This window comes from Elgaria multicarinata, chromosome 1, assembly GCF_023053635.1.
Source record: "Elgaria multicarinata webbii isolate HBS135686 ecotype San Diego chromosome 1, rElgMul1.1.pri, whole genome shotgun sequence".
Classification (NCBI taxonomy): domain Eukaryota; kingdom Metazoa; phylum Chordata; class Lepidosauria; order Squamata; family Anguidae; genus Elgaria; species Elgaria multicarinata.
This window is the reverse complement of record NC_086171.1, coordinates 213,021,377-213,040,962: the sequence shown is the minus strand read 5'-3', so window position 1 is coordinate 213,040,962 and position 19,586 is coordinate 213,021,377. Positions and strand designations below refer to the sequence as shown.

At 44.8% G+C, this 19,586-nt stretch overlaps 1 protein-coding gene and 1 non-coding gene across 2 annotated transcripts in view; one reads left to right on the top strand and one right to left on the bottom strand.

Annotated features, from left to right (window-relative positions):
• The window catches only part of RTEL1 (regulator of telomere elongation helicase 1), a 106,428-nt gene that overhangs the window by 46,347 nt on the left and 40,495 nt on the right, over window positions 1-19,586 (top strand). Inside the window, exons 18-23 of the mRNA XM_063147301.1 lie at window positions 1,388-1,428; window positions 4,009-4,094; window positions 4,549-4,626; window positions 10,245-10,322; window positions 16,746-16,889; window positions 18,552-18,667. Coding sequence (XP_063003371.1) covers window positions 1,388-1,428; window positions 4,009-4,094; window positions 4,549-4,626; window positions 10,245-10,322; window positions 16,746-16,889; window positions 18,552-18,667 — 543 coding nt within the window. The remainder of the gene's footprint in view (window positions 1-1,387; window positions 1,429-4,008; window positions 4,095-4,548; window positions 4,627-10,244; window positions 10,323-16,745; window positions 16,890-18,551; window positions 18,668-19,586) is intronic.
• On the bottom strand, window positions 106-224 carry LOC134413522 (5S ribosomal RNA). The gene has a single exon (XR_010026528.1). It is a non-coding gene; the product is annotated as a 5S ribosomal RNA (ribosomal RNA).

Below are 19,586 nucleotides of genomic sequence, written 5' to 3'. Positions count from 1 at the left end.
GGCTTGTGGGAGTAAAACAGCAAAATTCAGACATAATGGTTCCCTATTATGACAGTGAGTCATGGTGCGCTTTGGGCCCTTCTGTTCTTATTGAATCACTGCTGAAGCCTACAGCACCTGGTATTCCCAGGCGGTCTCCCATTCAAGTACTAACCAGGCCTGACCCTGCTTAGCTTCTGAGATCAGACGAGATCAGGTGTGTTCAGGGTAGTACGGCCATAGGCCACTACTGAAGCCAAACTACACATGGCAACAGAAAATCTATGTTCAGATCTCCTGCTGCTTTAACTGCTTCTGCAGTGGTCCCAGACTGGGCCTTCAACTCTGGGTTAGTTTAACCTTTCCCCCCCTTGTGCCATTTTCCTTACGAGAATCTGCCAGTCCTCTTCACCCGAAGCTGGTATTTTGCTGTGCTGGCAAAATATACAAGTACTTTTACGTGTGTGTTCTCATTCTCTCCCCTTCTTTCCACCCCTGTGATCATTGAGCTTGGTTTTAAGCTTTTGTTGAAGTTCCTTAGATATTTCACTTGAGGAGGAAGGGCATTTGGGTGGGAACTCTCATTTTAACCTGGTCCTTAAGTTGTCAGTCTTGGTGATAGTCACTGTGGTGATCTCTGTCTGAGTGAAATATCTAAGGAAATTCAACAAAAGCTTGAAACCAATCTAAAACCAAGGAAAGCACGTTAAGGCTGCTGAAAGTTTGGTAAACTGTATTTCACCGAACTGGAAAATGAACATTATTCTAGACTGTTGACTTCACAGCATGAGTAGGAGTTTTATTTAGATATCGCAGTTCTCAGTGGGGACGCCTGAAAGAAAAAGAAGAAGCTGAGGATCTTTTAGCTATTGTTTTATATTTCAGCAGCTCGTGTTTTTACTTCAACTCCCGGGGAAGGATTTTTATCCGAAACACATAGTTGAGCGTACTGAAGAAGAGTTTATTTAAAGATGAGATTGGCAGCAAGTGCAAACCCAGCCTTTCTCAAGTCAGTGTTTCACTTCCTGGGCCGTTAAGACTATCAAACTGTCATATGAGCTGGCTTATATGACATGCCCACTTTTTCTGTGTTCAATGAGTCTGTTTTTAATAGTTTGTAGCTTGTTATAAATAAGCCTAGGATTTAGCAGCGATAGGTTTTAGCAGCAAATTCAAAGAAATAGTAGGGATTTGGTTTTTTTCTGTGAATCAGTCTTAGCTAGAAGACTGTGGGAAAACACTGGGGGCAGAGAATGAGAAATTGTGGGAGTCATGTCTGATGGTAAAGTAAGATTAGTTTAGTGCCTTTGGTAAACCTAGACTGCTTGTGGTTTAACATTGTTAACCAGTTACCAACACATGGAAGCTGGGTGTTGATGGGGTTTTCCTTTCTCCCTTTCATTTGCAGATTTTCAGTGGAATGTCTGTCTTCTCTTGGGAAAACAATAGGTAAGACGAAAAGTGTCTTGCTACAACTTATGACTAAAGTCGATAGTGGAACAGGTAGCTTTCCGTCTTGAAGCAGCTGGGAGCTAAAATACCAGAATAGACAAAAGTTAAGGATGAAGTAGACAGGAGCAATAGAATAGGCTGCAGTTGGCCATTGCACAGTTAACAACAAGCTGATAGGACAAACAACATCAAAAGGAACCAGGTGATTATAAAGTGGGTATAATTACAAATAAACACCCAACACATGATGCCGTTATTATACAAGGTATAGTTACAATTGTGGGGGTTAGTAGAATGACGATAGATGTTTGTTGCCGTGGTCTCTGCGTTGTATCCCATTTCATTGCTTCCTCAATACCAAATTGAAACCAAAACAGTTGTCTGTTGAGTCAACACTTCATATTCATTTCACATTCATGGAAGGCAGCTGAAGTTATTCCCCAACTTCTGATACGTGTCTTCTAAACCACTGTTACTCAGTATGAACCTTCTAAGTTCTTTATATGAAGAATTTCCCAAGGGTTTTTTTTTAATCTCCCAGAAAAGACGAAGTAGGAATCTCAGTGACAAACAGCGAGTTTGAGCTGCTGCTCATAAAATGTGACAGAATAGAGGCCTTTTATGGAATGATTAGATTCAGCTGCCCGTCTGTCTTAAAGTGATTCAGGGTGTAATCCTCCGGCGATGCCCAAAAGCCTCCGAATTCAGAGGCTTACAGGCATCCTAGCCTTCCTGTTTCTCTCACTGCATTTTTGCTAGAGAGACTTTTTCACCCGTCTAGCAGGGGCTCTATGGAGGGGGAGGGGGGCTGAGAGCCATATCGACACACCCTCGTTACACTCTTTACACCCTCTCTGAGGTCGCCTTTGCAACCTGTGCTGGATAGGATGAAGGACCCTACCCAGCGCAGGTTGAATCCCTATTCCTTGATCTGCCTCTCAGCTAACTCGAAGTATCCCTGTTTTGTTTGGATTAAGCTCCAATTTGTTCATCCTCATCCAGGCCAAGTTCTAAATCAGACGCTGAACCTGTTTAGATCTGAAGAGGTAAATCAATGTTGTAAATGAATGAATAAATATACAATAGTGCCTCGAAGTCCCATCTCAGACAGACACCTCAAAAGGATACCATGGTGAATGGTATCAAAAGCCACGGAGAGGTCCAGCAGAACCAGCAGGGAAACATACCTCCTGTCCTGTTCCTGATGTCGATGGTGACCAAAGAAGTCTCTGTCCTAGAACCTGGTCTGAAACCAGATTGAAAGGGATCTTGATAACCTGCCTCATTTAGAAACCCCTGGAGCTGAGTTGCCACCTCACAATGCAGTACTTTGCCCATTTCAGGTTCTGGAGGAGTTCCACGATCTATCTTGTCTGCCAGACATTTCCTGAGAGCTTTGTCATCAAATGCTTAGCCAGAATAACCTCTGGTGTCAGGCAAGGATAGCTCATAGCATCAGATAGATCTGATGACTAAGGAAGCCCCGTTCTGAGATATATCCATTTTGCTGCTTAATATTATTTATACAGCGCGGGGGAAGGGGGTAGGCCAGAGAAGCAAGGATGGAATGTGAATAAATGTAGTTAGCTGGAGTTGGGCTTCATTACAGCTAGTGATGAGGATGAAGGAATTAAGCCAAAGGCTTTGGGGAAAAGAGTGAGCTGGAGAGAGATGAGGAATATCGTGGAAGAAATTCCAAATATAATGGGCAGCAAGGGGGAAAAGGGTGGAGTTACTTGAAAGCCAAAGACCGTTGTGTGGATGATTATGATAGAACTAGAGCAGCCAAGTCTGCAGCCAGGCATGTATTTTAGGTAATTACAACATTTATATGTGAGAATAACAGTGGCAAAGAGTACGTGAGGAATGGGAGGGGGGAAATCAGAGAGCCTAAGCACTGCTTGGATACTTATTTATTTATTTATTACATTTCTATACCGCCCAATAGCCGGAGCTCTCTGGGCGGTTCACAAAAATTAAAAACATTCAAAGTATAAAACGACAATATAAAACCATAATATAAAATACAATATAAAAGCTTAACCAGATAAAAACAGCAGCAATGCAAAATTACAAATTTAAAACACCATGTTAAAATTTATTTATAGACTGTTAAAATGCTGGGAGAATAAAAAGGTCTTCACCTGGAGGGAGCTCATTCCACAGCCGGGGTGCCACAGCAGAGAAGGCCCTGCTCCTGGCAGCCATCTGCCTCACTTCCTTTGGCAGGGGCTTGCAGAGAAGGACCCCTGAGGATGACCTTAGGGTCCTGGCAGGTACACATGGGAGGAGGCGTTCCTTCAGATAGCCTGGCCCCAAGCCGTTTAGGGCTTTAAATGTTAATACCAGCACTTTGAATCGGGCCCGGATCTGGACTGGCAGCCAATGAAGCTGGAAAAGGACTGGCGTGATGTGGTCTCGTTGGCCAGTCCCTGTTAGTAACCCTACCAGGGTTACTAACTGTTTTGCCCTGTTCTGCCCTGTTTTGTACCAGTTGAAGTTACTGATGTTGAAGTTACTGGATACTGATGTGAGGCTGAACTTAGACTCAATATGCATGTATGTGTTTTATTGCAGGAAATCTTGTCCGAATCATCCCACATGGGCTGCTTGTGTTCTTCCCTTCATATCCTGTCATGGATAAAAGCCTGGAGTTTTGGAAAGTAGGTTTCCAGATTTAGGATAAGATCAGATCTTGGCACTTAGGATTGTTTCCCCTTAGGTGTTGTGCGGAGGTATCAAAATTGTTATATTGTTAGTTTCACTTGCCAGACGTGAGGCCTGTTTAGAGGAGTACAATAGCATTGGACTTGAGCAAATGTGTGCACAAGTTGGGCAGACGGTGTGGAAGTTGTAAGGTTGTTCCATGGAAGGCATGTCTAGGCCTGGGGAGGGGGACGATCTTGCGATATGGTGACCACCATGATATGGTGGCGCGTGACGTCCCGGGAGGAAGAGGGCGTCGCACCCGCCATTTTGGGTTTTTTTCCCTCTTGAAAGTGAGTGCACGAGCGCTCCAGCGATACAGAGGTGTTGGTGCGGAAATGCAGACTTCCTATCCTGTAGGTATTTTAACTCACCCACTCCCCTTCTCCCTCCCCCTCTCTGTTTCCCTAGGAGCATGATTTTACGAAAAAAATAGAAGCCGTGAAACCAATGTTTGTGGAACCAAGAAACAAAGGGACATTCACAGAGGTTGGCAAGACTTTAACAGTTATTCATTCTGGTTTTTCTAAGAACTTGCTCCACTCTTCTTTCAAAAACACTACAGAGCCATTCTTTGGGGGAGGTCTCTTTCAGTTACTAGGATTATTTTGGTGTGGTTGGTTGGTTGCATTCCTTCTGCGCCGCATTTCTGGAACCAACCAACCAAGACGTTTGGTTATTTTACTATTGGATATGTTACTCTTGGCTCAGTACAGTTTTGTTGTATCTTTGAAAGGGTTTTACTTAGTATTTGGGGTTGGCTAAAGGTCTAATTTATTTTTCTCTTCTGAAATAACATCACGAGCAATAACAGGAGCATCTTACAGATTGGGTTCTCCAAGGGAAGAGGCAAAGGAGAGGAGTAGGGGATTGGGAGCTGGATCCACATTTATAACATTTATTAAGGGTGCAATCCTATGCATGTGTATATAGGGGGGAAGTCCTAAAACTCCCAGCATTCTCCACCCAGCCATGCTGGCTAAGGAATGCTGGCAGCTGTAGGAATTCGTTCCGTCCAAACTTGCATAGGATTGTGCCCTAAGTGAGGTTAATCCGATTGGTTCTTTTGTTGTATGTCTTGGCTACAAGTTCTATAAGGGCAGGCTGCTCAAACATCTTTGCGTATTATTCCACCTAGATAGTGTGGACGATGTCCACCTGCAAGCTGTTCATTGGACGAGATTGTGGAAAGGTCCTCAGCCCACAGAATGATGGTGTGTTTCTCAGAAAGCTGCTGCTTTCGATGGGAGACAAATGACGAGGCCTGCTAGGTAATCCACAAAGCTTTTATTAAGCAGCAAACATCTCTTCTACCTGAAGAGAGAGTCTAATCTCTTGGAAATTTCCCCTTAGGCAAAACTATGCAAACTAAGCGAGACAATTGTCCAACCAAGGAGAATAGGAAGCCCTTCCCAAACGCCCGTAACTTCAGAGAGCCTGGTGTGGAGGCAGGTTCTGGCGTAATCGAACTGACTTTCTCACACCTTCCTTCCGCTCTGTGCGTTTGAGCTTCCGGCGGTCCCTAGCATCACTAGCTTGTTGGGGTGCTCTCCTCCGGAAGAAGGCTCACTTCCCACTGAGTGTGTAGGATTTGGCCTTGAGGAGATTAGCTCTGGAGAGGACTGACTCCCAGCTGGTGAATCGCCCATGAGATTCCTCCCCCACTGGTACAGGCTGGCTGGTGTCTGGCGCTGCCTCGTCTAGGTCTGAATTTGATTCTGATTGATTACCTGAAACACCTTCTCCCAAAACAGGGGCAGTAGGGTTAGACATGACAGATGGAATGGGAGCTTTTATCTTTCCATTTTTGCAAGGTGAGACACTTGGCAGCCAATGCTGCGAAGAGAATCCCATTTCCCATATCTTTACCAAGGTAGTTAATGTTACAGTGATAGATCTGATCCTCCTCAAGTCTCGGCAAGGCTAAATCCCTTCTCTCCATCTCCTTCTGGTTGTCTAACCAAACCAATAGGACAGACAAAAGTGATTCCGTGCAGATTAGTCAGTTGCACACAGTCCTCTCTGCAGTACTGCTCAGATGTTTCTCAGATCTGAGAGTGGTCCAATTGCTGAACAGGGAGGAGATCCTTTACTGAGCACAGCTGGGCCAGCTTGGAGTATCTCCTAGCTTTGGGAAGCTGTGCAGAAACAGAAAGGCATGAACTATAGTGACAGCTGCCTTGAATATCTCTGATTAGGAATCATAGAATCATAGAATAGCAGAGTTGGAAGGGGCCTACAAGGCCATGAAGTCCAACCCCCTGCTCAATGCAGGAATCCACCCTAAAGCATCCCTGACAGATGGTTGTCCAGCTGCCTCTTGAATGCCTCTAGTGTGGGAGAGCCCACCACCTCCCTAGGTAACTGATTCCATTGTCGCACTGCTCTAACAGTCAGGAAGATGGGGTATAAATATTTTAAATACACACACACACAGACACGCACACACCGGATCTTACAAAGTCAGGAGGGATGCTAAGGACCTCCTTGAGATGGTACACATCTGTGTGTGACTTGATTGTTCTGCCCCAGCATCCTCTGGGGCAAGTGAGCACAACTGCTTGGGGTATACACTGAGGGCATGGCTAGATGAGGTGATATCCCGGTGATCACCTTGGGATCGTCCCTGTGGTTCCACATGACACACAGGGAATCCCAGGAGCAGGGAGGAATGATCTGGCTTCAGTTGTCCATGCTCTGGTAACCTCCAAGTTAGATTACTGCAATGCACTCTATGTAGGGCTGCCTTTGAAGACGGTTCGGAAGCTGCAGCTCATGCAAAATGCAGCGGCCAGATTGATTTCTGGAACCAGAAGGTTCGACCATATAACACCTGCTCTGGTCCGCTTGCACTGGCTGCCTGTATGTTTCCGAGCCCAATTCAAGGTGCTGGTTTTGACCTATAAAGCCTTACATGGCTTGGGACCACAATACCTGATGGAACGCCTCTCCCGACATGAATATACCTGGTTACTACGTTCAACATCTAAGGTTCTCCTCCGGGTGCCTATTCCGAGAGAGGCTCGGAGTGGGGCAATGAGGGACAGGGCCTTTTCGGTGGTGGCCTCCAGACTATGGAATGATCTCCCTGACGAGGCTCGCCTGGCACCAACGCTGCTATCTTTCCGGCGCCAGGTTAAGACTTTCCTCTTTGCCCAGGCATACGGCGGCACATCTTAATCACCCACATGTTTAGTTTTTTTTAACGGTTTTTAATGCTTTATGTGTGTATGTTCTGTGTTTTAGAATTTTAAATTTTGTATATTCGTTTTTATCTTAATTTTAGAATTTCTGTCAACCGCCCAGAGAGCCCTGGCTATGGGAGCGCTATATAAGTGCAATAAATAAATAAATAAATAAAATCCCTCCCTTGGCCCGGGATATCGCCATACCCTTTTAGCCCGCTTTTTCCACGGTCTCGGGATAATCCTGAGACTGCGGAACATGTGGCCAGGCATCATGGATTGTCCCAGCTCCTCGCGAGTAACCGAGGAGGTGGGGTGGGGTGGGGTGGGGTGAGTGGGGAATATTTTTTTATTTAAAAAATTGCGTTTGAGCGCTCGTGCGCTCCTTCTCCTTCAAAAAACAAAACAAAATGGTGGGCGCGGCGTCCTTTTCCTCCTGGGATGTTGCACGCCGCGTGTAGACAGAGGGGGACATCTGGCGATAACCATATCACAAGATCCTCCGCCCTCCGTTGCGCTGGACCCGGTAGGTCTACCCATGCCCTGAGTCTTGCCCAAACTCCATGTTGGACCACCCCCCACTCACCCCTCTCTCTCTCTGCCCTTTGCCCGTCCACTTGTTCTTGCTTAGGGCCTTGTACTCTGGTGTGTCACTCTGGCTTCTCTTAATGTTTTGTTGATGCTTGAGATTCATGGTCATCTGGGACGTTACAAGTACCCAGTCATCACCTTGGCCTACATCCTAAGAACTGTACAACTAGTTCCAAGTATCCAAGAGAGCTGTGGGACACGTGTCTTAAACAGCAGCCACACCCTTCCCCATGTCATATGTCAGGTTTGTGTTGACACAGAGGAGAACTTCGAAAAATAGTTTGAAGTTGGAGTCAAGGGGGAAAGTAAGCCTTAACTGTTTCCTGCTGTAGCTCCCACCAAGGTTGTTTTACAAATGCTTCCCAAAAAACAAAGTGAACCAAAGGATGGGCTTCCTACTAAAAGGACAAGAGATTCAGTTGCTCGTGCTTCATTTCCATTGAAATGAGCTGGATATATGCAAGGAGGTACAGTATGTGCTTTTTAATAAGTTTGTTTATGAACATGCAGCTACTCATAAAACATTCTATTCTGCCTGGGCATGGTAATGGACTGGATGAGGGCTAATAAACTGAAACTCAATCCAGACAAGACGGAGGTGCTGTTAGCGGGTGGTTCATCTGTCCGGCGAGGTGATGTTTGCCCTGTCCTGGACGGGGTTGCACTCTCCCTAAAAGATCGGGTCCGTGGTTTGGGGGTGCTCTTGGATCCAGAACTGTCACTTGAGGCACAGGTGAACTCAGTGGCAAAGAGCACCTTTTATCAGCTTAGGCTGATATACCAACTACGCCCTTATCTGGACAGAGATAGCCTAGCTACAGTGATCCGTGCTCTGATAACCTCTCGTTTGGATTACTGCAATGCGTTATATGTGGAGCTGCTTTTGAAAACGGTCCGGAAACTTCAACTGGTACAAGACAGGGCAGCACGTTTACTAACAGGGACTGGCCGACGAGATTACATTACGCCAGTTTCCAGCTTCATTGGCTGCCAGTCCAGGTCCAGGCCCGATTCAAAGTGCTTGTATTAACATTTAAAGCCCTAAACGGCTTGGGGCCAGGTTATCTGAAGGAACGCCTCCTCCCATATGTACCTGCCCGGACCCTAAGGTCATCCTCAGGGGTCCTTCTCTGCGAGCCCCCGCCAAAGGAAGTGAGGCAGGTGGCTACCCGGAGGGGAGGGCCTTCTCTGCTGTGGCACCCCGGCTGTGGAATGAGCTCCCTAAGGAGGTTTGCTTGGCACCTACATTATATGCCTTTAGACGCCAGGTGAAGACCTATTTATTCTCCCAGCGTTTTAACAGTCTATAAATAAATTTTAACTTGGTGTTTTAAATTTTTAATTTTGCATTGCTGCTGTTTTCATCTGGTTGAGCTTTTATATTGTATTTTATATGATGGTTTTATACTGTTGTTTTATACTTTGAATGTTTTTAATTTTTGTGAACCGCCCAGAGAGCTCCGGCTATTGGGTGGTATAGAAATGTAATAAATAAATAAATAAATAAATAAAATATTCAGCATCTCAGTAGATCCATAAATAAACCCACCAATCCCCGGGTTTTCTTTTCTTTTCCAGATTGTCCTAAAGCTCATCTTTCATCTTTATTTAGTTATTTATGTATAAAATACTATGCCTTAAATTGAAAGATGGTTTTCCACCCCCACATTTTCTGAATGAAATTTAAAATAAATAAATATAATTAAATCGAATGTCGTCTGAGCAAATGTCCTGATCCTTTCTACTTCCCATGCCTCCCTCCCCCACCCCCAGAATCTCCTCCAGAGGGTCCCCCAATCCTCTAGAGCAGTCTTCCTCAACCTAGGGTGCTCCAGATGTGTTGGACTGCATCTCCCAGAATGCCCCAGCCAGCTGGCTGGGGCATTCTGGGAGTTGTAGTCCAACACATCTGGAGTGCCCCAGGTTGAGGAAAGCTGCTCTAGAGTCTAGACAGATTTGGGGGAACACACATAGGGGATGCAGAAGGGAGGGTAAATGTCTTCTGTCTCAGGTTTCAGTTCCACAAGGGGAAGGATATCCGTGGATTCAAGGCTGTATATTTCCTGTTTGTATTGCCTTGAACATAATTCGTGAAATCATGAGATATATGAGCACTGAAGGTTCTTTGTTTTCTCTTCCATGGAAGCTGATGTCATTCAGCGGCTGCCACAACAGATTTGCCAATCTCTCATAATAAGGAATGGCTCCTTTATTTAACACCTAATCAGCAGAGTTTTAGTAAACAGGGTTATGCACCATATTTTTTATATGCGTCAGTAAAAGGTGTATTGCTAGTCTTTCTGTTTTCATTGATTTTTTTCCCCCTCCTAGGTCATTGATGCCTATTATGAAAAGATTGTCTGTCCCAAGTCCAACGGCGCTGTGTTTTTGGCTGTTTGCCGGGGGAAGGTATGTTTCTGAAAGTCGGGCTGCATACAGGAGATAATTTTTGCAGAGCAATGGGGCAAACGTTCCTATTTAAATAATTTGTTACCCTGCTCTTCAATTGAGAGGATTCTCAGCGCAATTTAAAACCGCTAACAATAGCATCAATAAAGCAAAAGAACTATCAGAATACATTTAAAAATAATACATTAAAAAAACACCCAGCACTGTGTAACTAGCAGGAGCAAAGTTAAAACTGGCAAATCTCAAAGGCCTGGGGAAAATGTTTTCTACCTGGTGCCATAAGAATAATTTTGTTCTTTATTCGTTCAGGCCATTGAGTCCAACCCTCTGCTCATTGCAGGAATCCACCCTAAAGCATCCCTGACAGATGCTTGTCCAGCTACCTCTTGAAGGCCTCTAGGGTGGGACAACCCACAACCTCCCTAGGTAACTGATTCCATTGTCGCACTGCTCTAACAGTCAGGAAGTTTTTCCTGATGTCCAGCTGGAATCTGGCTTCCTTTAACTTGAGCCCGTTATTCCGTGTCCTGCACTCTGGGAGGATCGAGCAGAGATCCTGGCCCTCCTCTGTGTGACGACCTTTTAAGTATTTGAAGAGTGCTATCATGTCTCCCCTCCATCTTCTCTTCTCCAGGCTAAACATGTCCAGCTCTTTCAGTCTCTCTTCATAGGGCTTTGTTTCCAGACCCCTGATCATCCTGGTTGCCCTCCTCTGAACACGCTTCAGCTTGTCTATGTCCTTCTTGATTTGTGGAGCCCAGAACTGGACACAATACTCTAGGGCCTTAGCTAGACCTAAGGTTTCTCCTGGGATCGTCCCGGGGTTGTCCCTGCCTGCTCCCGGGATCCCCTGTGTGTCATTTACATGAACAGGGATGACCTGGGATCCTGGGATAAACCTTAGGTCTAGATGAGGCCTAACCAGGGCCCAATAGAGAGGAACCAGTACCTCCCGTGATTTGGAAGCTATACTTCTATTAATGCAGCCCAAAATAGCATTTGCCTTTCTTGCAGCCATATCGCACTGTTGGCTCATATCTCCTTTTTACCATTTGAAAACTGTGTGGAGCTTCTTTGAGTTAGGATATAGCCTTTGAGGAAATGGGCATTCATTTTTGGAAAGACCCTAACCCCACCCCATCCTTAGTGATGAAAATTGCCCAGAGAATTTCGGCAATGGGGTGGTAAAAAAAATGTAATGGATGAATGAAGCGAGGCATCATCTATTTTACACAAACATATTATTTGTGTAAAATAGATGGTTTGCAACAAAATGGTGGTGATTGTAGTGGCATCTACATCACAGTAGAACCATTGTTTGATTCTCCTTTTTACCATTTGAAAACTGTGTGGAGATTCTTCCCTTTGTTTTCTTTGTGCTCTTACAATAGGGGTTTTCTCTTCCCTTTTTTTTGCGGTATGTCCTAACTCAAACTGCGTCTAATTGCCAGGCCCAACTTTCTGAAAATCTGGCAACCCACCACAAGACACCAACAACTGCAAAACTGTTTTTTTGTTGTTGGTACCGGATCAGACCGGCTTTCCAGAGCTTGTGGCAAAGTTTACAGTGTTTATAGACCCCAATAAATCAGATGGCCTTGGCAGAAGCTATCAGCACGTTGCTTTGTTCAAGAGAAAGTTCCAAGGCTGCAGGATTTAAGGCAGACAAGAGTTCACATAAAGTCCAGGCAACAAATTCATAGAGTAATAGAGTGGAAGGGTCCTAAAAGGCCATCGAGTCCAAACCCCTGCGCAATGCAGGAATCCACCCTAAAGCATAAATATTCCAGTCAATTAAGACATTGTGTATTTTGTATATAAAATAAAGCAATGATTGATCAACGGTAGATCTAGCAGCTTGAAAGCCTGCTTGCTCATATGCCAATGGATTATTGGTCACTACCTGGTCATCCAACTTACCTAGAAGATGTCTACTTTCCCAGAAACATCAAGTAAACTAATGTCTGTAACTGGCTGGGTTTTCTCTTCCACCCTTTTTGTATATGGGGAGCAGTATTGCCTCCCTGGAATTTCTCCTAAGTAAAAACCAACAACAAAGCCTATATTGGTGCCCATCATTCAGTAAAAGCTTTTGGTCAGTTGAGTGAAATAAAAAATTCCCCAGCAGCTGTTTCTTTTTCTTTTCTTCATTTGCACTGTTAATCGCTTAATTTCATCACTCATCATAGATGACCAATGGCCAACAGATTCCAGAAATGAAGAGGGCAAGTCAGCCAGTTCAAGTGAATTGAACTGCTGGCCACAATGACAACAAACTCTCCACGTAGTGTTTGTAATATGATAGTCAAATTCTTGAGAAGTACGTCCCTGTTCCAGCAGTCTAAACATTACACCACACTGGCTCCAAAATGTTGCCTTATCCAACAGGAAATAAACAATAGTTTTGTAGATGTTGCCAGAATTTGCTAGTCCCTTTAGTGACTTTGTTCATGGGTAAAATAGATCAACTCAAATCCGCAAGGCCAGATCTCAACATGTGGCATTTGCCTCTCTCTGTGCCCTTGTTTTTCAAAATCATATCCCCAATAAAGTGTCTACCTTTAAAGGAGCCTTTACACTCCAGTTGTCAAAACGAACAAAAAATCCTCAACACCAAGTGTGAAACCTCTTTGTGCTACAGGAGACTTTGTGGCATGTTCTAGTCTGCGTTTCATCCGGAGCGATGGCCTGTTCAGTTGTCCTGCCTTTACTGCAGAATTTGTCAGCAGATGTGTGTTCTAGGGAATGATTGATAGCAGTGGGCCAGCTTATTTCAGGGTACATTGTCTGCCGTTGCTTATCTTTCTACTGAGGAAGCTGTGATAAGCATCTAGAAAAAACACAAAACTGGGTGGGATAGCTAATACCCTGGAACAGCAGTCCCCAACCTTTTTGGCGCCAGGGACCGGTTTCGTGGAAGACAATTTTTCCACGGACTGCGGGTGTGTGTGTGTGTTGAGGGGATGGTTTTGGAATGATTCAAACACATTACATTTATTGTGCACTTTATTTCTATTATGATTACATTGTACTATATAATGAAATAATTATACAGTTCACCATAATGCTGAATCAGTGGGAGCCCTGAACTTGTTTTCCTGCAACTAGACGGTCCCATCTGGGGGTGATGGGAGTCAGTGACACCCGAAGTGCGTTGCTTATGTCCAGTCTTCTCTGTAATCTCGTTTTGGTTGTTGTCAATGCAGAAATTGCATTGTTGTCAATGACAATGTGGCCCAGTTCCTAACAGGCCACGGACCCGGATCGGTCCGTGGCCGAGGGGTTGGGGACCCCTGCCCTGGAAGACAGAAGCAAACTTCAAAGTGATCTTGATAGGCTGGAGCCCTGGGCTGAAAACAACAGAATGAAATTTAATAGGGATAAATGACAAGTTTTACATCTAGGAAATAGAGACCAAATGCACAGTTACAAGATGGGGGATACTTGGCTCAGCAATATTACAAATGAGAAGGATCTTGGAATTGTTGTAGATCACAAGCTGAATATGAGTCAATAGTGCAATATGGCTGCAAGAAAGGCAAATGATATTTTGGGCTGCATTAATAGCTTCCAAATTGTGTGAGGTACTGGTTCCCCTATATTCGGCACTGGCTAGGCCTCATCTTCAGTACTGTGTCCAGTTTAGGACGCCATACTTCAACAAGAATGCAGACTAGCTGGAGCGTGTTCAGAGGAGGGCGATCAGGGGTCTGGAAACAAAGCCCTATGAGGAGAGACTGAAAGAACTGGGCATGTTTAGCCTGGAGAAGAGATGATTGAGAGGAGACATGATAGCACTCTTCAAATACTTGAAAGGTTGTCACACAGAGGAGGGCCAGGATCTCTTCTCGATCCTCCCAGAGTGCAAGACACGGACTAATGGGCTCAAGTTTGGGCTGCATTAATAGAAGTATAGCTTCCAAATCACGTGAGGTACTGGTTCCTCTCTATTCGGCCCTGGTTAGGCCTCATCTAGAGTATTGCGTCCAGTTCTGGGCTCCACAATTCAAGAAGGACGCAGACAAGCTGGAGCGTGTTCAGAAGAGGGCAACCAGGATGATCAGAGGTCTAGAAACAAAGCCCTATGAAGAGAGACTGAAAGAACTGGGCATGTTTAGCCTGGAGAAGAGAAGATTGAGGGGAGACATGATAGCACTCTTCAAATACTTAAAAGGTTGTCACACAGAGGAGGGCCAGGATCTCTTCTCGATCCTCCCAGAGTGCAGGACACGGAATAACGGGCTCAAGTTAAAGGAAGCTAGGTTCCAGCTGGACATCAGGAAAAACTTCCTGACTGTTAGAGCAGTGCGACGGTGGAATCAGCTACCTAGGGAGGTTGTGGCCCTCCCACACTAGAGGCATTCAAGAGGCAGCTGGACAACCATCTGTCAGGGATGCTTTAGGGTGGATTCCTGCATGGAGCAGGGGGTTGGACTCGATGGCCTTGTAGGCCCCTTCCAACTCTGCTATTCTATGATTCTAAGTTACATCTCCGCTTGGGACTTTGAAAGGACTCTGGATACTTTGCTATTTGGACTTTGGATATCTAAGAACTGTGTCATGAGAAGTACTGTGAGGCTTTTCATAGACTTGGATTTGCATTAGCTGTGGATTGTGTGTTTGTGGCCTGGCTCAGGTGGCAGGGAGTTCCCAGTCCTTAGCGGAAGGTTGGGACTCCTGGGCCTGAGGTTTTCCCTTCCCTGTGTTCACGCATACTTTGTCAGTTCAGCATTTGTCAGGCGGTGTTTGATGGTGTGTGATCTTCTCTGCCCGGCTGTGGTGGATCAGAGCATAAGTGTTTCACCCTCCCTGGGATCTTGTTTAGGTTTTGGCCATGTCCCCTGAGGTGGAAGAAAGAGAGACGCGCTCTGGTGCCATGTATAGATAAACAATGAACTTTTTATTTTTGTAATGATGTGAAAATGCTTGAGATTTCGGATTCAGAGGAATCCTTCCTCAGGAGCTGTAATAAGAAAAAAGAAAGGACAAGCTGCAAAACTGCAAACACAGTTCACTGGCCGGCGAGATCACATTACGCCAGTCCTTTTACAACTTCATTGGCTGCCAGTCCAGGTCCGGTCCTGATTCAAAGTGCTGGTATTAACATTCAAAGCCCTAAACGGCTTGGGGCCAGGCTATCTGAAGGAACGCCTCCTCTCATATGTAACTGCCAGGACCCTAAGGTCATCCTCAGGGGTCCTTCTCTGCGAGCCCCTGCCAAAGGAAGTGAGGCAGGTGGCTACTAGGAGCAGGGCCTTCTCTGCTGTGGCACCCCGGCTGTGGAATGAGCTCCCTAAGGAGGTTCGCTTGGCCCCTACATTATATGCTTTTAGACACCAGGTGAAGACCTTTTTATTCTCCCAGCATTTTAAGAGTCTATAAATAAATTTTAACTTGGTGTTTTAAATTTGTAATTTTGCATTGAGGCTGTTTTGATCTAGTTGAGCTTTTATATTGCATTTTATATTATGGTTTTATACTGTTGTTTTATACTTTGAATGTTTTTAATTTTTGTGAACCGCCCAGAGAGCTCCGGCTATTGGGCGGCATAGAAATGTAATAAATAAATAAATAAAAATATAACCCAAACAACAGCAAGTTACAGCAGACAGTTAAAATCCAGCATGAAATAAACCTGGCACAAAAAGGCCTAGATAAATAAAACAACCCAGAAATAAAATAAAAGTATGTGCAATGTGAATGTCTGGAAAGGGATTTCCGTCAAGCCCCGCCTGAGGTCACACTGACATCTTCCTATGTGTACTGGAAAGTGTCTGCCCAGGACCACACAGGGTTTGGCTTGAATCTATTAGTTCATTTTGTTGCTGCTGGATTTCCTTGTACCTACTTGTAATTGTTCGGCGGTTTTTAATTTGACTTACGTCGTTTACTGTAGTTGCTTTTTCTATTACTATTAGTTGTTCTGGAGCTCCCATTTTTCAGATAGACAGGCTGGGTGTGTATGTGTGTGTATGTATTGCATTGAGTGAAACATGAATGGCTTTCAAATGCAGCTGCCATAAGAACATCAGAAGTGCCCTGCCGGATCAGACCAAGGGTCCATCTAGTCCAGCACTCTGTTCCCACAGTGGCCAACCAGCCATCGGCCAGGGATGAACAAGCAGGACATGGTGCAACAGCCCCCTCCCACCCATGTTCCCCAGCAACTGGTGCACACAGGCTTATTGCCTTGAATATTGGAGATAGCACACAACCATTGATAGCCTTTGTCTCCAAGAATTTATCCAACCCCCTTTTGAAGCCATCCAGATTGGTGGCCATTCCATCCACCTTCAGAGGAAGCGCCAATATAGAGCAAGTCTGACACGTTTCACTGCGGAGATGAAAGAGAAACTATCTTGAACCTGGCAGGAATTTGTCCCTTTTAGTAACCCATGTTGGTGATCTATTGTTTGTCTTCAGGCCAGTGAAGGGTTGGACTTCGCTGATCGGAATGGACGAGGTGTCATCATCACAGGCCTTCCTTTCCCCCCTCGCATGGACCCCAGGATCATTTTAAAGATGCAGTTCTTAGATGAGATGAGAGCAAAATATGCTGGTGGACAGGTAAGGAAGAAGACATTGTTGATAATTTGGATGTATCATTCTTCTTGCCTTGCAACTTTTTAAAATGAATTTCTGCCCTAAGTCCTTGGGCTGCAGGTAGTACTGTTGAAGCCTTCCAAAACTGGCAGTGTTATTTATGCTGAGATTATCTGCTGGCTACTGTAGATGCTGCCTAGATCCATTAAAACCGAAACAAATTTATTCGTTGTCATGGGACTGATCTGAGCTTGCCTTTATCTACCCTGTGTCTTTGTGCATATTTTTCTAAAAGGATCTATTTAGAAAGAATCTCTGTCTGGATGAAATGGCGCAAGTGTACGATACAGAAGTCGCGGTGAGATTAACTCACTGCATGAGCCTGTTCTCTTTAGTGTCTGGAGAGACCTTGTGATCTGAGCCTTGGTTAGAATAAGGATAGTACAGTTCTGGCTATGCACGTTGCCTCTTTTGGCCCATTATGGCTGAGATGAGTTGCAGTTAAGAACATAAGAAGGGCCGTGCAGGATCAGAACAAGGGTCCATCTAGTCCAGCACTCTGTTCACACAGTGGCCAGTTAGCCAGGAAACCACAAGCAGCACCCTACTGCCCATGTTCCCCAGCAACTGGTGTATATAGGCTTACCTTCTCAGACACTGGAGGTTGCACATTGCCATCAGGACTAGTAGCCATTGATAGCCTTCTCCTCCTGCTAGTTCAGATCCCATCAGGCTTTATTTGAAGTTGGGATTTTTTGCCCCGATGTGTATCAGTTGCAGTACCACGGAAGAGTTCTTTTGCATGCTACCCTGGCGTACGAAAAAACATCTCCTAATTTCAAGGCTAGAAGTGGTGTAACTGGGAGGCAGCGCTGTGGGGCTCTTCCTGCTTGGAGAAAGAGTGCTGTGGGGAAGGGATAAGGAGGTGGGCATTGTTTGCAGGTCTGTTTGCAAGGCATGTACTTCTCAAAGGATGGTATTAATTTGGGTTTTAATGTGTGTGTGTGTTTTTAAAAAAGTGGGTGAGGGGATTAACTCCCAGAAATAAACGAGAGAACCCATCATATTACCCCAACACTCCACTGGCTGCCAGTTAGTTTCTGGGTGAAGTACAAAGTGTTGGTCATTACCTTTAAAGGCCTACATGGTTTGGGTCCAGGTTACCTGCAGGATCACCTTGTCCCATACAGTCCACCCCACACACTCAGGTCCTCTGGGGAGAATTTACTCCAGTCAGCCAAAACTAGGCTGACAACTGTTACCCAGAGGACCTTTTCTTCTGTCGCCTCCAGACTGTGGAATGGCCCGCCCGAGGAGATTCGTAAAATTAACACTCTCTCTCTCTCTCTCTCTCTCTCTCTCTCTCTCTCTCTCTGAATTTAAGACAGCTTTAAAGACTAGCCTTTTCTGGCAGGCCTGCCCAGATGAATGTAAAATCAAATTTTTTAAAGATGTTTTGATTTGTTGTACTAATGTTGTTCCCTGCCTCAATCCAAAGGGGGAGGCGGGTAAGAAATATATTATTATTATTATTATTATTATTATTATTATTATTATTATTATTATTATATTTTATTTATTGCATTTCTATACCGCCCAATAGCTGAAGCTCTCTGAGCGGTTCACAAAAATGAAACTAAAATAATATTAAACTAAAATAAAATGATACTCTCCCCCTCCATTTAGTATTTATCTGGAAACAGCTGGTACAAGCAGCAGGCATCTCGTGCAGTAAACCAGGCCATCGGCAGAGTCATCCGCCATCGACAAGATTATGGTGCCATCTTCCTCTGTGATCACAGGTGACTTTAGTTTCTTGCTTGAGTAGATTTCCTGGTGCAAACTCCCCTCCTCCTCCTCCTCCCCCTCCTCCTCCTTGAACCCTGTATCATCAGAAACTTGCACTGCTCTGAGTATTCACCAGGCTGTGAAACCAGGACGTGACCCTGCTTCACAGCCTAGTCAATTCCTGGAGCAGCCACTTTGTCCATGCCATCCCAGCGCCATGCCGAAGGACCGTCTTGTACATGGCAGAGTGAGAAAGTGTTGGTAGATGGAGGGGGGATGGCAGGGGCTGGGGAAAGACTTTTGTCAAGGCGTTTTGGAAAGAGGAGGAGGAGGAAAATGATGGACTTGGAAGGGCTGGATCATCCCTGTTTATCCCCTGTAAATTGAGAGCATTACCTGACGGCTTGAATACGTGAAAATGATATGGTGATAAACCTTGGAGGGTTCCACTCTAAATGTATAGCCACGGCTCCTTTTGTGAACCAGTTGCATCCTACTGACGAAGGATTCTCAAAACAGGACTTGTACCGGACTACTGTTTATTATATTAGACGCTTTATGAAATTATCTATTAGACACATATTTATGAGATCATTGATTCTTGTCATGAATGTTTAATGGGTGCCAACTTATTGTAGGCTTCATTATGAATGTTTGATGAACATCTTGTAAATATTATCTATATGCCTGTCTTTTGTACATTTGTGATAGCTTTTGAATTATTCGTCTGTAATTATTATTATTTATTTATATAGCACCATCAATGTACATGGTACAAAACTTTCTTAGTACTTTTGTGGTTGAGTGTTATCACTCATATTGTACTATCCCCTGTAAACACCTACCCTCCAACCTCATCTCAAGTTAAAGCCGCTCATAGCACTATCCAGTAGGTCTCTTCTGCACATAGCCAGGCCTGCTGGCCCTGGTCCG